The sequence below is a fragment of the Verticillium nonalfalfae genome (genome assembly GCF_003724135.2).
Source record: "Verticillium nonalfalfae strain VnAa140/NRRL 66861 chromosome Unknown scaffold_46, whole genome shotgun sequence".
NCBI lineage: Eukaryota > Fungi > Ascomycota > Sordariomycetes > Glomerellales > Plectosphaerellaceae > Verticillium > Verticillium nonalfalfae.
Genome location: NW_021167271.1, coordinates 18,670 through 34,857, shown reverse-complemented (window position 1 = coordinate 34,857; position 16,188 = coordinate 18,670). Strand labels below are relative to the sequence as shown.

At 55.8% G+C, this 16,188-nt stretch overlaps 6 protein-coding genes across 6 annotated transcripts; 4 read left to right on the top strand and 2 right to left on the bottom strand.

Annotated features, from left to right (window-relative positions):
• Nucleotides 1–3,029: 3,029 nt before the first annotated feature.
• AIM18 (Altered inheritance of mitochondria protein 18 mitochondrial) lies at nt 3,030–4,202 on the top strand (the record flags this gene model as incomplete). Its single annotated transcript, XM_028640569.1, has 1 exon — nt 3,030–4,202. The coding sequence occupies one exon, from the start codon at nt 3,030–3,032 to the stop codon at nt 4,200–4,202; it is 1,173 nt and encodes a 390-aa protein (XP_028495205.1).
• Nucleotides 4,203–4,440: 238 nt separating this feature from the next.
• Nucleotides 4,441–4,875, bottom strand: GRX1 (Glutaredoxin-1; the record flags this gene model as incomplete). Its single annotated transcript, XM_028640568.1, has 2 exons — nt 4,441–4,610; nt 4,680–4,875. The coding sequence occupies 2 exons, from the start codon at nt 4,873–4,875 to the stop codon at nt 4,441–4,443; spliced, it is 366 nt and encodes a 121-aa protein (XP_028495204.1).
• Nucleotides 4,876–5,240: 365 nt separating this feature from the next.
• Nucleotides 5,241–7,725, top strand: D7B24_006437 (uncharacterized protein; the record flags this gene model as incomplete). The annotated part of the gene is made up of 3 exons (XM_028640567.1): nt 5,241–5,267; nt 6,169–6,213; nt 6,652–7,725. 3 exons carry the CDS (start codon nt 5,241–5,243, stop codon nt 7,723–7,725), a joined length of 1,146 nt encoding a protein of 381 aa, XP_028495203.1.
• A 1,089-nt stretch (nt 7,726–8,814) lies between these two features.
• On the top strand, nt 8,815–9,953 carry RPL16B (60S ribosomal protein L16B; the record flags this gene model as incomplete). The annotated part of the gene is made up of 5 exons (XM_028640566.1): nt 8,815–8,835; nt 9,097–9,232; nt 9,372–9,425; nt 9,485–9,743; nt 9,815–9,953. 5 exons carry the CDS (start codon nt 8,815–8,817, stop codon nt 9,951–9,953), a joined length of 609 nt encoding a protein of 202 aa, XP_028495202.1.
• An 804-nt stretch (nt 9,954–10,757) lies between these two features.
• Nucleotides 10,758–11,819, bottom strand: D7B24_006435 (uncharacterized protein; the record flags this gene model as incomplete). The annotated part of the gene is made up of 1 exon (XM_028640565.1): nt 10,758–11,819. The coding sequence occupies one exon, from the start codon at nt 11,817–11,819 to the stop codon at nt 10,758–10,760; it is 1,062 nt and encodes a 353-aa protein (XP_028495201.1).
• Nucleotides 11,820–14,022: 2,203 nt separating this feature from the next.
• Nucleotides 14,023–15,362, top strand: D7B24_006434 (uncharacterized protein; the record flags this gene model as incomplete). Its single annotated transcript, XM_028640564.1, has 3 exons — nt 14,023–14,208; nt 14,255–14,359; nt 14,421–15,362. 3 exons carry the CDS (start codon nt 14,023–14,025, stop codon nt 15,360–15,362), a joined length of 1,233 nt encoding a protein of 410 aa, XP_028495200.1.
• Nucleotides 15,363–16,188: the final 826 nt, after the last annotated feature.

Genomic DNA, 16,188 nt, shown 5'->3' with positions numbered 1-16,188 from the left:
CGGTGTCCAGACGAGGCAAGGTGAGGGGGAATCGAGAAATCGGTATTTGTCGTCAGGGATAGCTGCACGTACGAAGCAGCGGGCGCGAGGTTGGTTATCTCTCGGTGCTTTTGGATTATCGGTGGTCAGAGGCGTCGGGACCAGAAGCTTCTGAGCTCTCTGTTCAGAAAGAAGATGAGTCGTACGGGAGAGATCGTGGGTTGGGCTGTGTGGTGTTGCCAGGAAGAGGGACGGCAGGCGAAACCTGGCGGAGTCAGTGGGTAAACGCCCGGGCGACACACGTGGGGCTCTCCTCAGCCTCGCGTCCACTAATAGGTGGTACGTACACTATGTGCTCTTTGTTGATCTCCTGAGGTGCGGGCTGGAACGCAGTGAATCACAATCAGTGGTGCCCTTAGTGCAGATGCATCTGGCTTGGCCAGGAGAAGAGGGCCACGGTCCTCGGAGAGCGAATTACATGGCTACGGATTTTCTGATAATTGTTCTCATTTTCACTCCTTCCTCTCGCGAAAGATGTGGATGATACGATCGGTACCAAGTTCCGGGGCCAGCGAGTAAGTGCAGTCTAGATTTCAACGAGAAGTACACATTGACGAGTCGGTAAAGGCAAGGGACTGGGTCAGCGGCGGAAGGGCAGGGGCAATGACAGTGGCACCGGCCACGCCGAGACAGGAAGGGCGCCTGCTCCCTCACCGTCGGATCGAAGCAACTGCGCTCCACACTGGCCACCCGCACCTGGCCAAAGCAGGTCGGTCCGGCCTACTTAGCAGCGTACCTAGGTAGGAACGGGACGCGACTGCAATGAGAACCACCACAAGAAGTGCTCGCAGCGCATCAGGACTGTGACTATCTAGGTACCTACCATAGCATCCGTCAGCAGGGCAGTCAGACTGCTGAGCATTTTGACGATGACGGAAGAAGGGCCCATGTCTCAAGAGGGGGTGTCATGTTTGAATCCGGCCGTCACCTGGCTACACATCACGAGTCTCTGCTTTGGGACGACTGTTCCAGTTCATGCCGTCCCGCCAGAGTGCAGACGAAGCATTCAAGCCGTCAGGGTATGTCAGCATCTCCATGGCGATTTTTAATGCGACTCTTGCTTCGAATGGCGTACATGCATCCGCGGTAGGTAGACTTTAGTAAGACGCCGTTCTGACCCCCGGAGTCCGATGACTGCACTTCCAGCGACCACTTCGAGTGACGAGTGTGCTTTTTTTCTTGTCTCGCCTTCAGTATCCGTTGGGGATTGCAAGGCATGTTTACAGGCAGAATGCCGGCCAGATCGACATTGCGATCAGCCCAGCCCAGTTACCTGGATGCAACGCCGTGGAGGCCGGGACGAACCGCCACCAGTCAAGCCACATGAGGGGTCATCTCTATTGGCCTCGACACCTGCGCTTCCCGACCGGCGACTCCATCGTGAGATGACTATGCGGTGCAATCAGCGACGCTAGGCCTTTTACGGATGCGCTAACCCGTCGAAGCCATGACAGGTATCTGGAGAGATGGACTGTGATCGAATATCGCTTTGCTGGAGATCGCGATTTTTAGCGATGAAAGCGTAGTCTGTCGTCAGAATTTGATTTCAAACTTACACTACATACACCTAGTCGTTAAGTATTACACACCATGCTCCCGAGATCAGATTGAATCAAGGTAGCCGATGTGTTCTTGATTAAAAATATTTTCGCAGCATCGACACGTAAAATCGAGACCGCTTCGTAATTTGGCCGTCGAGTATAGTAGTTCCGTAAAATAGATAGCAAACATGACATCTTCATAGTCTCTCATGCCTCATGTGTAACGAGGATGACAATCAATGGCCTGGATCACATAATCCTCGTCATCCAAAACTTGACCGTCTGCCAGACATGAAAGACTTATACTCCGAGCTTCCTTCAAGTGCTTGACTAAGCCAGCATTAGTCTCGTTTCAAGTTGCAGGAACGTCAAACCTATTGTATCTGATGCAGTTGACTGATGGCTGTGTTTAAAGCTCATTGTTTCCAAGCCCCTTGTTTGCTCGACACATATGACGGTTGTTCATATGTTGTGGTTGTTTCAAGTGTCAACTGAAGAATGATAGCTCTGGCAAAAGGGAAACCGAAAAAAAAAGATTACTATCTATTTAGTTGTGTCAGGCAGTCTATCATAAAAATTACCATAGACGTTGAACACCGGGAAGATGTCAGCGACCTCATACTGCCCGGTCCTGCTCACCTGTCAAGGCGAGTTTTAACCGGAAGCTCGGGGAAATTCGTTTAGTAGCACAATTGAGTAGACTTAATATAATTTAACAGTCATTGCAAAATGCAGCAGTTGGTGTGGTCATCCCAGGACGCAAGACGATAGCTGTATACTGAGCCAACCTCCACAACTCGTACGTATCTGTCGGGATTGTACACTTCCAAGCACCTGGCCTTAAGAGAAGCAGGGAAATCGTCAAACCACAAGAGAGTCACGGAAAGATTTTGAAAATATAGAAAAAGAAGAATGCGTGCTGCTTCCGAATGTTTCTTAAGGGTCATTTTCTTTGATGTGTTCACGATGGGTGTTGAATATGCAGGAGATTTGGGTATCGCTTGAGATTTCGAATATTTCGAGAACACCTCCTCCCAAGAAGAATATAATAGTATTGAAGTCCATAATCCTCCTAAAGGGAATGTATTTTTTCAGTCCATTGCCCACGTCACAGGGAAGCTTCGACAGCGATGTTGATGATGTTGGGGGGCTGAGGGTAGTAAACGTTACTAGAGGTCACATGACCACGACGTCATTCGGCAAGGGTCCGTCTCTTCGACGATGCGTGGATCATCGAACCATGGGAAGAGCTTGTCTGCCCAAGCTTTCGAATCGCCGTCCATCAGCACGCCTGTCACACCACCTCAGCGGGTCTTTTCCACCTAGTTTCCGATGCGGCTCGGGATTCCACGACGGACCTCTTTACCTGCCTTGGGATCTTTCTTGCCCACTGTTACCGGAATATTTCTCTTCTCACACCTTGTTTGACACCCTCCGATTAAGCCCAGTATGATGCGCAGCGCCCCTCTCCGCGCCCTTCCTCGGGCTACCGCTCGCACGAATACCCGGAGTGCCCCTCGCCGAACCTTCCTCCGTGCCCGCGACCCATCACGCCCCCTTGAACGACTGGATATTGGTCGCCTATCCCGCGCTCGCAACGACTACGACCGCGACCGTACTTACTTCCTCGCGGCTGGCGCCCTCGCCGGTGCCATTGGCATCGTATTCACGGGTACAAAGCTCTACAAGGCCATTCAGGCAGAGAACAACAAGAAGCGCAAGGCCGCCGGCGAGCCCGCGGCGGGAGTCACACAACTTGACGCCCCCACCGTGCCCTCGGAGACGTTCACGACCGACGGCGGCGTCAAGCGCAAGGTGGTCGTGCACGACGAGGACGGATATGAGATTGTGCCCACGGGCAACAGCACTGTGCCCGACTTTCCGCGCCACCTCGACGTGCCTTCCTCCCGCGATGCGAGCCAGGCCGCTCAGCCCATCGCCGCGACGGTCCAAGACGACGCCGGCGTCGAGTACACCCTCGTCGGTCTTGGCCTGCGCACTGTCAGCTTCCTCTCGATCGGCGTCTACATTGTCGGCTTCTACGTTGCGACAGCCGACATCGCCAAGCTGCAACACCACCTCGTGAAAAAGGTGAACCCCATCGCCTCGACTCTCATCCCGTCAGAGCGCGATACGCTACGCCAGTCCCTCCTCGATCCGGCCGAGAGCGAGGCGACGTGGACGGCCCTGCTGCAGGACCTCCAGTGCCGCAGTGCCTTCCGCATCGTGCCCGTCCGCGACACCGACTTCCACCACCTACGCGACGCCTTTGTCCGCGCCGTGCAGACGCGCTCGAACCCCAGGCCGCAGGAATTTGGCGACGAGGCCTTTGGCGAGTCGGTGCGCACGCTCAAGGCCATCTTTAACCGCGGCAAGCTGCCGAAGACGCGAGAGCTGCTGATGCTGCGGGACGACAGGGGCGCGCTGGACGTGCTGTACGACGACGGCAAGGGCAGACAGCCCGTGGGACGGGTCGAGGATGAGCGCGTGTCGAGGCTGCTGTGGTTGAACTACCTCGCCGGCAAGAAGGTTGCGTCCGAGGTGGCGAGGAAAAACATCATCGAGGGCGTCATGGAGTTTGTGGAGCGGCCGGTCGGTACTGTTGCGACGCAGGTGCTGTAAAAGTGGATGTATGGAGTATTTACCTATTCAGAAAGAGGTTGCACGGGAACCAGGTGAAAGAAATGTACAACATGTCAATGGCGTGGCAGCATGGTTGACGGATATCTTAAGTCTATTCCACACACTTCAAGCATCTGCCACGAGGAGCGAGGTGCTCTCTACCGCTCATATTATAATCTCGATCTTTGGTCCTCCCATCAGCGCCGACCCAAGTACTGTACGGCTATGAAAGACGTTCTTACGCCTTGATGGCGTTGGCCGCCTGGACGAGCTTCTTCAGCTGGCCATTCTTGGACAGGGTCTGCAGGTCGGAGTTGCCGCCAATGTGCTTCTTGGAGATGTAGTTGTTCGGCACGCTGCGCTGGCCGGAGATCTCCTCGAGAGCGTCCTGGAGGGCGGCACCATCGTCTGTATGGGTTGTAAGCACAATTGTCTTGCAGAGAGAACACGAAAGGGCCGCAAAGCAGGAGTACATACCTCGGGTGTCGAGCTCAACGGTCAGGAAGTCGGCGCCGAGGTCCTTGAGAGTCTGCTTGGTGGCCTTGCAGTATGGGCAGTAGGTCTTGGAGAAGACGACGACGGCGTTGTCGTCGATGTACTTCTGGACGGTTTCCTTGGCTTGCGACATGTTGATGGCTGGTGCGGCGGAGAAGAAGCGGCGGATGAAGGACATTGGTTTGGAGGGGTACGTTTGTTGGCGACGCAGGTGGCCGCGGTACGGTGGATATATATGCGGCACAAGTCTCTTAGTGGAGGGGCTCCGAAGGTGGTGACGGCGATGGGAGGGTGAGCTGCACGGGGATTTGTCAGGTACTCGTCTCGACTCGGCTTGAAGCTTGGATGGCGCAATCGGTCCCTTGAGCCTCCGAAGCACACAAAGGCCGGAGAGTGGATCGAAGCAAGAGGCGCTTACCGGTAATTGCAAATGGTGTCAAATGGGAGTGTTTGAAGGCTGGAACCCGGGAACTCCTGGGAACTCTGGGCTTGCGACGGAGATGATGTACTTAGGGTCCTGTGCTCGGGATTCCATTTTTCGAGATGCCGGCCCTCGGATATGCTGATGATGTAATGAGCTTGTCCCCAAGCTGTGCTGAGGACGCTAAGACGAGGCAAGTCCACTGTAATGGCCAGGCTTTAGTGGGCATGGAGGATATAGCAAGTTGCCGCTGTCGGCCACCTCACCTCGCAATGGACGGCATCGGGATCAGAGCATATTGATAACATGTGACAACGCTGAATGATCAGGGAAGCAATTCCGATTTCAAATGATGTTTCCAAATACCCAGCCTTGCGAGCTTACCTAGAATTCTGCTCCATCCCTCTGTACTGGCTGCTACTGTTGGTAAGGGTGATGGGCTTTGTCAGATCTTTAAGGCATATGACCGCTGGCAACAGCCGGCTGTCATGTGCACGATTGGCTGGCCGTGCGGGATCGTTCCAGAAGCCACCTCTCTCGTTACCTGTAGCACAGCAGCCAGCCCAGGGGTCCTCGCAGGCGTTGGCCATCTTGCCTCTTCGGTGACTCGAAACGAAACACGCCGGAGTTACTTTCTCGTCTTCGAATGCAAATTTCGCGAATCTCGTCACACCTGTACCGCACGCCTCCGATCCTATTGCACCACCCGCCTGCAACCTGCGCCGTCCAACTCACATCATCTTGCCATCAGTCGTCACTCCAGATTGCCCAGTCGGTTCATTGAGTCAAGCTACTTCGTCGAATGCCCTCGTGATAGGCCATCCCCAGGTACGTCGTGAACACCGTCCTTCCCCCACCTGACCAATTAACAAGTCCGACGACAAGCGCTCTGTCATTCGTCACCAATAGCCTTGAACATTTGCCTCTGTCGATTCGCAGTGGGCTCCATCCTCCCATCACCCCATCTCTCATGCATCCCCCCTCCTGACGCCGTCAGCTTGCCTCCAAACTTGGATAAGCGAGAAACGCTGACAGCGCATCCCGCTCCAGACAGTCCCCGACAGCCTCACGCTTCGAGAGGAGCCTCCCCCACCGGTCCGTTCCTCGACCCTTGACCCTGCCAATACGGTCGCCGATCCCGTCTCTGCGAGGCAAACCAGCCCGCTTCGCCCATCGTCACTTGCGTTCGCCAGGCGCCGGCAAAAGTCTTAGTTCAAAGGGGCAAAAAAAAAAAGACCCAGAAAGGAAGCCTTGAACGCTCGTCCCTGTCCGCCGAGACCCCGCGACCACGACGACGACACCTCCTACCTCCACCGTTCGGCCTCGCTGACGTCCTCGCACCGGTTCGCTTCGCTTCGCTGCGCTGTCTCGCATACCCCCGCCCCTATATACCCTCAAACCCCCCCTCCCAGTCTGCAGCGTCCTTAGCTTTAAGGACCGCACCATCTCGCCAAGGTGGCTTCCGACTTACCACTTCTCGCATCTTCCGGTGCCCTCTCGAGCATCACCGCCCTCTTACCGACCTCTGCGCAGGTCTATCTCGACAAGTCTCTCACTCGCCTGGCTGAGACCATCACCATCTCGTCCGGCTTCGTCGCGGAGAAACTAGGCGTCGACCCTCACATCGTCTTGTACACCACCATTGGCTGCATCCTGCTGGCCGTTCCATTCAGCATGTCGAGATACGGCTGGCCTATAAACCGGGAATCCCTCTCACCCTATGGCTCCTCGTTAGGCGGCGTCCCTAATATCACAGACGACGACTTTAGCTACATCACCTCCGAAGACCTCCACGAACCCGCGGGCGGCTCAAGATACCAACCCCGCACCCACAATGCGGTCCCTCCCGCGCCCGAAGATGATATTCTGCTCTTCAAGAACAAGGGCGTGACTTATCCAGTACACTTCCCCGCCTACACCATTGGTGACGGCAAGCTTCGTGTCTGCGACATTCGCGATCGCATCGCCGTCGAGCTTGACCTCTCCGACCGCCGCGCTCGTCGCGCCAAGATTCTCTACAAAGGACGCCAGCTGAAGGAGCCGGCGGCACCCGTCCGCGATTATGGCGTCAAGAACAATAGCGAAGTCATGGTGGTTCTACCCGATATTGCTCCTGGTGAGGAGAGCGGCTCCACTTCAGATGAGGAGATGGTCGTTGTTGCCGACGATCGAGGCAGTGCCGGGGGCACGGGCGATGACAAGAAGCGTCGGAAGAAGAAGTCGAAGAAGTCAAGAAAGTCAAAGACCGAGGGCAGCCCGCGCGACAGCGCTTCAACGTTCTCTCTGCCGGGTCGCGACTCGGATACGCCGTCGTCACCTCGGCCCGCTGCTGCGACAGGCCCCATTGCGGCTCTCAATGAACTCGACAATCACTTCATGACGACTCTGTACCCATTATGCCAGGACTTTATGGCGAATACTCCGACAGATGCGAAGAAATTGGAGGATGAGCACCGCAAGATTACCGAAACGGTCATGATGCAGGTCATCCTCAAGCTTGACGCTGTAGAAACGAATGGTGACCCAGACGCGCGGGCGCGCAGGAAAGAGCTTGTCCAGAAGGTGCAGAACGTGCTGAAGGACCTGGACACGAGACTGAAGAAGTGAGCCATATCCTGCCTATAGGCGAGGACGCGGCATGGATATGTTTGTCTGCATGTATTCCCAAGAGGAAGACGACGGCGGTAGTACTCCTGGCGCAACTGCATGGCGTGAACTTGCATCTACAACACCTAGAGAGAGAGACGGATGCAAAGCTTTCAGCCCTGATGTTTCATTTGTACATAATTTTTCCGCGGTTAGCCGCAATGCAACCGGCGACCACGAACTCATCGGTAGCTTGTCAACCGATTTCCGTTGCAAAGGCGGTGGCATGCGATGTACCCTTCGTAACTGAATCGTTATAATTCGGTATCCGGCGTGTCGCGTGCCTTTTAGTTGTCTACTTGATCTCTTCGTATGTCGACCTGCTGCACTACATTGCACGGTACCCATCCCATGAGGACCGGAATTGACCTCAGCACAAGCCACACGTATTATGCTCTACGGCGTAACTCGGCAGAACCATGCTCAGAGCCGACTGATCGATAGCGTTCGGACACAAGGCTCTCCATGTTGCTACTCCGGCCTCGAAGCACTTAAGATCAATCAACGTCACAGGCGATGCGCGACATGGACATTCGTCTGGTCTTTCCAGGTGCGAAATGAAGCCTAGGCCTACGAGGAGCGGTTCTGTCCAACCCACGTTGCGTTCTCGCAATTGATAGAGGCGGGCCTGTTTCCGAGGTCGCCTGTCGGGGTGGTTGATGACGTGATGAGCCGGGCTTTACCAGGTGTGACCACTTCTGTGCTGCCCCACCTAGGTGGTGCCAGCTGGAAGAGGCGGCCACCGAATTATGCTTCCACGTGATGAATTTGCTAGGTCTCAACAGCCCTAAGGTGAAGGCCGGCAGGAACAGTGCCTCGCTTGCCGCAAACCCCAAGCAGGGCTCCACAATCACCGCCCTCCTGTGGTCGATGGAATATTTCGACTCGTCGCCCTGATCGCGAACTTCCTGTCCCCAGCAACGACCGCTACTAACACCCAGCTCAACAGCACCAAATCTCCACGCGGCATCATCGCCCCTGAGGTTTGTTTCCGAGCTGAACGTTCAACCTTCTTCGTCTCTACTTTTTCAGCGGTGACGGACGGGAACGATGTCGTCTTTCGAGTCTGTGGTGAGTCTTGCTGCACCGCCATATTCCCATTCGGCAATCCGTCAATTCGTGGGCGACGCAGCGCGGGTCGCAGGGCAGGGCAGAGCAGAGCAGGATCACACAAGAGGAGGAAAGTGGGAGGCATCATCGACACAACTGCTTCTGCGTCTCGCAACACCTTGCATTCGCGCCGCTGCGCCCGCACCACGATTGTCGAGAGCGCTTGGAAATCAACGTCTTGCCCTCTTCCCCCGGCACACATGGCTGACCAAACATTCACAGGTCGTCATTGACGGCAAGGGCCACCTCCTCGGTCGCCTGGCCTCTATCGTTGCCAAGCAACTCCTCAACGGCCAGAAGATCGTCGTCGTCCGCGCCGAGGCCCTCAACATCTCCGGCGAATTCTTCCGCGCTAAGCGTATGTCTAACACACATTCACACACTCGATGCCGTGGCATCAACCCAGTCGAACGGCGAAGTCATCAGCACGAGCGACTAGACTGGGAAAAATCACGGCAGAGAAACATGGGAAGACCACGACGCTGACAGCCACACAGTCAAGTACCACGCCTACCTGCGCAAGATGACCCGATACAACCCCACCCGCGGTGGTGAGTCCTCCAACGCCCTAGACGAATCATAATCGATCCAGCCGCTGACCCGACTACAGGTCCCTTCCACTTCCGCGCTCCCTCCAGGGTCTTCTTCAAGGCCGTCCGTGGCATGATTCCCCACAAGACCGCCCGCGGTGCCGCCGCTCTCGAGCGCCTTAAGGTCTTCGAGGGTGTCCCTCCCCCCTACGACAAGCAGAAGAAGATGGTTGTTCCCCAGGCCCTGCGTGTCCTGCGGCTGCAACCCGGCCGCAAGTACTGCACTGTCGGCCGTCTCAGCCACGAGGTTGGCTGGAAGTACCAGGACGTGGTCGCGAGGTGGGTTTTCTCCTCTTCTCTGTCCATCACAGCAAGACGAGGGAACAAACGTGCTGACTTGAACAACGCAGGCTCGAGGAGCGCCGCAAGGCCAAGGGTGCCGCCTACTACGAGCGCAAGAAGGTCGCCCAGCGCCAGCTCGCCGACTCGAAGAAGAGCGCCAAGGTGGACGACAAGACGACGAAGGCTCTCGAGGCCTTTGGCTACTAAACATACCCAAAACGGTAGCCTTACCTCCCGCGCGGCTGTTCTTCCCTCTCTCTCCCTCCGGTCGGCATGACAGGGACTTTTTCGACAGCTATCCCACCGTCTCGGGAACTCTTCCGCGTGTTTTCCTCGGTTTTCGTTCTCTGCACGTTTTTCCTCCGACATTAGATTGGCGTGGCGGTTCGATTAGGGAATTATGCCCCTCCACAAAGCTGATGGTAGGGCTGGTCTGGTGGTCTCATTTGGGAGGGGAATGACGGGGCGGCCGGCTTTGGGTGGGTGGGTGCCTCGTTGCCCATTTTCATTTCTCCGGAACCCCGTCGGTCGATCCTCAATACAGAACCAAAACCAAATCAAAGAACAACGATGAATAACGAAAAGAGACCGCGCTCCGAGGCAAATGACGGTGAGAGTGAAAGAAGAAAAGAAGAAAGAAAAACCACCCCAACAGTGGAATGATCGGCCGGGCTGGCGGTGACGTTTTCTGTTTTTGTGTTTTGTTTTATGGTTACGGGGAGGCATGATGAACGCTCGGGGAGGAAAAACCAAAAGGGAAAGGGAAAACCAACAAACCGGTCCTTCGGGGCTGAGGATGGCGTTGCTTGTCTTTCCGGATTGCATTGCATGGCATTAGAAGTAATGGACGACTTCTCTCGACAAGCCCGGCCGCCGAAGCTTCATCATGATCCATTCATCCATGTTTGACATGCTAATATCGTAGAGCCGCTTTGACCTTGTTGTATATGTAAGGTCTTCATGCCATCGTTAACCCCCTCGAGACTTATCGTACAGGATCAAATTCATCCCTCAGGCTTTGGCCAGCCACTTCAGCAAAGCCTTGTGGAATCTCTGCGGATCTTCCACCTGCGGCGAGTGCCCTAGCTCCTTGAATCCGACAAACTCCCCCCTCGGGATCCTCCCCGCCACCTCTCGCCCCAGCACATCAAACCGCCCAAGTCGCGCCTGCACCTCTTTGGGCGCCGAAGGCTTCCCCACCGCTGTGGTATCCTTCTCTCCAACCACGACGAGTGTCCTGGCTGCGATGCTCTCAAACTCCCCAGCGATCGGCTGCGTGAACACCATGTCGACGACGCGCGCCTGGGCTCGTACAAAGGCCTCGCGCCGGCTGCCGGCGTAGATATCCGCCAGCATGCGCGCCCACACATCGTACGCGGGCTTCCACTTACCCAGGTAATAGACGGCCTGCTCGTACGCGCGAATGGCACCGTAGTCCTGGGCCCGCTCCTGCTGGAGGTTCGCATCGATGGACGGATACGGGACGCCCGCGGCGATGTAGTCCTCGAGACCGATGGCGTTGACGAGCACGAGGCGGTCGACGCGGTCTGGGTACAGCAGCGTGAAGCGCGTCGACAGCATGCCGCCGAGGGAGTGGCCAATAAGGGTGACGCTCTTGATGTCGAGGGCGTCGAGCAGGTTGCGCGTGTTGAGGGCCAGCTGGGCCAGCGAGAACTGGTAGTCGTCTGGCTTGGAGGACTTGCAGAAGCCGATCTGGTCCGGGGCGATGACGCGGTAGCCTGTGCGGGTGAGGGTCTGAATTGTGGATTGCCAGGTCACGCTGCAGAAGTTCTTGCCGTGCAGGAGAAGCGCGACGGGAGGGTCTACCGGGGGGTAGCCGTGACGAGGGCGACGAGGAGGGACGTCAAGGAAGGCCATCTCCAGGGCGGCGGACTGAGAGGTGAAGGAGTAGAGGTTGATGGGATAGGGGTACGTAAAGTTGGAGCCGTTCAGGTCCAGCGGCAAGTTTGAAGGCGTCGTGATGACGCCGGCAGGTGTGCTGTTGGTGGTGAGGCCGGTGACGACGCCTCCCATGGCCATCAGGCCCATGATCGACTGGATGGATAGCTTCATGGTGAAATGGAGAATGTCTGAGTGGTCAGCTGTGTATGGCTTCGCTTAGAAAACTGTAGTGGTACCTACATAGGAACTCGGAAAGGACAGGATTGTGAGAGAGACCTCGCAATGAAGTTTGGCGATTTCTTAGATGGATCGAGACAAGAAGAATCGTCAGAGATCGATTCGCCTACCAGAAGCAGTACTCAAGCGTAAATCCCACTGATGCCTTGGGAGGAGGAACAAAACACATTGCTAATTCAAAAAACCTCCTTTGCCTACCTATTTGATGGACAAAAAATAAAGGGAGTTGCCCCTGCAGCTGTGGAGGACCACGTCGTCCAGGCTATCGCAGTCACCCAGGTCTAGAATGGCGATATGGGACCTACGCCGCAAATGGTCTCGTCAAGTCCCGACTTTCTTCTCGCGACCACGGACTCTAGGCTATTGATCAGTGCATTTATTTGCTTCTTCAACACTGGCCAAGAGTAAAGGGCCCTCGTGGGGGCCCTGTGGGAACTGAAAGGGAAGAAGCCCAGTCAAGGTTGGGAGACAGATGCCCCAAGCATGCGTGCCAACGAAATGATGATAACCTCGTGCCGATCGACTTTCCATCTGCCACATACGTTGGGTATGACTGAGTGACATCTCGGTCACCACTCTTAAAGTGCAGATTCTCGTGGACCTCACGTTCTCTCATGTCGATGCTGAAGCATGCTGCAGGCCATCCCTCCCTTCGTTTGCCGAGTCCTGACGTCTCGCCCGCATTCCCTTGCTGTGTTGCATCACGACATCCAAGCACTCGGAACCTAAACATAAGACATCACTGGCACACCTCGCTATTCTGTCCAACCAACACTGGGTCTCGGGTCAACGTGACTCGAATGCTTGCTTTTTCGCTTGCGCAGCGCTGGATCACGGCCGGTTCGCTCGGAATCGCGCAATTGCCATTTCTGGTCTTCCTTCAGCTCTATAGTTGTTGATTTGGGAGGCAGGAAGCAAAACATGAGCAGAACAGGGCGTTCAATGAGGAGATGAACTTGAGCGACGTGGGGTCAAGCTATTGAACGCCGGTTCATTGGTAGCTTCGCAATGTCTTGTTCTGTGCCAGAAGCAATGTTGCACACTTTTTTAGCTTGCTCTGTCGTTCAGTGGACGCCTTCGCTCGAGGTGAGACAGTTGCCCACATCGACTGCATCGCCCGTTTTGTCTATCTATCTCATTCTCCGCGCCCACTACCTCTTGCGGCACTGCCGACCTGATCGACGAAACCTCGCTCGCAGCTGGCCTCTCACGTTGAGTGATCCCTCTGCTGCCCATTCCTCCTGACCGCGCGACACGCGAATCCACGGGACGGCCCAGCTAAGCCCACCGACCGACCACCTCGAGGCGTCCCACGCCGGCAGTGTGCCATCCTTCTCCCTGCGGCTGAGGAATGCCTTGACCGACAACCCAGCCACTGATCCCTCACAATCTGTCTTTCCTCTTGATTCTTCACTACTATCTACCGGCAGCTTTCTGCTAGCCCCAGCTACTGGCCTCGATCCAGCAGGTTCCTGACAGCTGAGATGTGATGTGATGGGTTGTCTTATGTTTCGTAGAAGCAATGCAGGTCTTGGCCTCCTCACACCATCTTGCAAATACCGGTCAACCAACGTCGCCGTGTTGTTTGCCTGCTTCGTGTGTCGGGACTGTGCGGCGCGTCTTGGTGTTCATTTGAAGGCAGATAGCAAGCGCTGCGCGTCCTCGAACCATATTGTGCATTATCACAACCTCATAATTGCTTCTGCGCCGGAGCAAGCCGATCGACAACGTCGTCAGCTGCAGACCTGGACCCTGGAGATCAAAGGCCCTCACTCATATCGCTGTCCGAAGACAACCATCCGCTCGTCTCTCTTCGCCAGTGTCGACTGAGACAGGCCGCTCAAGCCCGGTGTTCATTCCCCCAAGTCTTTTCTCCCACGCCACCCTGGCTGGCCCTCTTCTCCCGTTCGAAGCGCCCAGCACCCCAGTCCGAACTCGGATCGACATGCATTCCGCAAGGCCCAGCACCTTGGGCCCGACTTCATGTGAGGGCACGTCGTGAAGGACATATATCCAACGCTGTCTCCGCCCCAAGAAACCAGTGTGTCCCGATATGCGTGACGTACGACCATACTTCTTCATCCCACAACCAAGCGTCAAGAAGGCTACTGCCGCCAGCGTTCGCTAGCCACATCACATGAGTGACATAGCCAATATGGGCGCCCCCGGCAATATTCCCGGAGAGAGCAATGCGCTCATGGTGCAAGTGCCGTGCATGGTCTTCTTTGTGTTGACGCCTATCTTCTTCACGGTGCGCATCTGGTCAAGACTCAAGCTGCGCTCAGGGTTTGGGTGGGATGACTGGACCATCCTGGTCTCGTTTGTAAGTGTTTTCTGAGATGATCAACGAAGCGGGCTAACAGAGGTAGACCTGCTGTATGACGGTTTCGGTGCTCATGATGGCCTCGGTTCATTACGGCTTTGGCCAGCACATCTTTAATATTGAGAAGAGCAATCGCATCATGGCAATGAAGGTACCTTCAGCTGTACTTACCAACGTGTTCTCGTGCAAACATGGACTGACATCAACCGTAGCTGTTTTACGTTGCTCAAATCTTTTACAAACTCACAATCAACCTCACCAAATCTTCCATCCTATTGCTCTACCTCCGCCTCTTCTCCCTTCACCGACCGTTCCGCATCACCTGCATCGCCCTCCTGACGGTCATCCTCCTCTATTGCATCGCCACCACAGCGTCCTCCATCTTCCAGTGCACGCCCATCCCGCGTGCCTGGAACCGCTCCATTCCGGGGACGTGCATTTCACTGACGTACAACTGGTACGCCAACGCCATCTTCTCCATCTCAACAGACGTCGCCATCATCCTGCTGCCCCAGAGAGTCATCTGGAAGAGCCAGCTGCCCACCAGCCACAAGCGGGCCCTCATGGGCGTGTTCGGCCTCGGCGTATTCGTCACGGTAACGAGCATCCTGCGCATGACGACTCTCAACTTTTCCACCCGCAGCCCGGACCCCACATGTTCGTGGCCCCGTACCCCTTCAGTCCGCTCCGGCACACGCGACGAGTTGCTAACACGTTGTGAAACTATAGATGACATAGCTTCTACGCTGTGGACGATGATTGAGATTCACGTGGCCATCATCTGCGCCTGCCTGCCCATGTGTCGCCTGCCCCTCGCCTACCTCTTCCCCTCCATCCTCGGCACAACGGCCAAGACGTCACCGTCCAACGCGACATCCGCGTCCGAACAGCCCCAGGGCGCGCCAGACGTTCCGCTCGAGCCGATGCCCACGCGCGGCGGCGACCTCGAAAAGGGCGCAGACAACCCCGCGGCGTTCGTGCGCGCCACGCGCGGCGACAGCGAGGAGTATATCCTGCGGCCGCTGACGGGGCAGGGCAGGGGCGAGGAGGAGGAGGAGCATAGGGAAGGGCGGCCGGAGAGTGGTATTCGAAAGACCATGTGGTTCGAGATGAGGTCGGAGAGGAGTACGGTCGCACCTGGGCAGGCGATGTAGGGGCATGGGACTGGAGGAGAAGGAGGAGGAGGAGGACGTGATGTGGTGTTTGTATATGAGCCTTGATACCTTGTAGAGATGATTTCTTTTATCCGAAATACTTTAGAGTATTACGGTTCTTGGTGTAGCGTTCTTTTGAACATCCGTCACCAACCGACAGCGTCGAGTTGGCCGGAGGCAAAATTGTGAGTGCACAGTCAGTGTGTCATGATTCAAAATGAACAAATTCTCTTTTGGAGATCATGATCTAGCCATATCCGAAGAAGGCTCGCTGAACGAGTTGCTCCAGCAGCGGTCGCTGGTTTGTGCTGCACGCTTGCCCAACACGTCTGATGTTGACCGGCATCGTGGAGGGCTAGGCCGTATGCAAGGATGCATTGATCTCGATCGAATACTCAACGTTCTCATACATTCTGCCAAACAAAGCCCATGGATCACAAACACCAGCAGCCGTTGATACGAAGCAACGCAGTTATGAAGCCAACTTGTTATTGTTGCGATAAACTTGGTGGGACCATTTTGGTCATGTGACCAGTGCTCTAGGTCACGTGGGGCCCTCCGAGCTGTCGCCCGATCTCGAGTGGTCTCACCGACGACATGGAGACGAAGCTGAGTCACGTCAGGTGATCACGTCACCCAACCACTTCACGATGCCGAAGCTGCTGGAGTGGCCTGGACCGTCGCTGCAATCCGGGAAGCGAAAGGTGGTTCTCGAGACATCTGGAATTCGTTTGCTAAGCATACAGCAACTGCATCCAAGCGACAAGCGATGCAAAGTCTGGCTGCGGACTAATGACTTTAGAAACCTACCCACCTCACCTTGCTT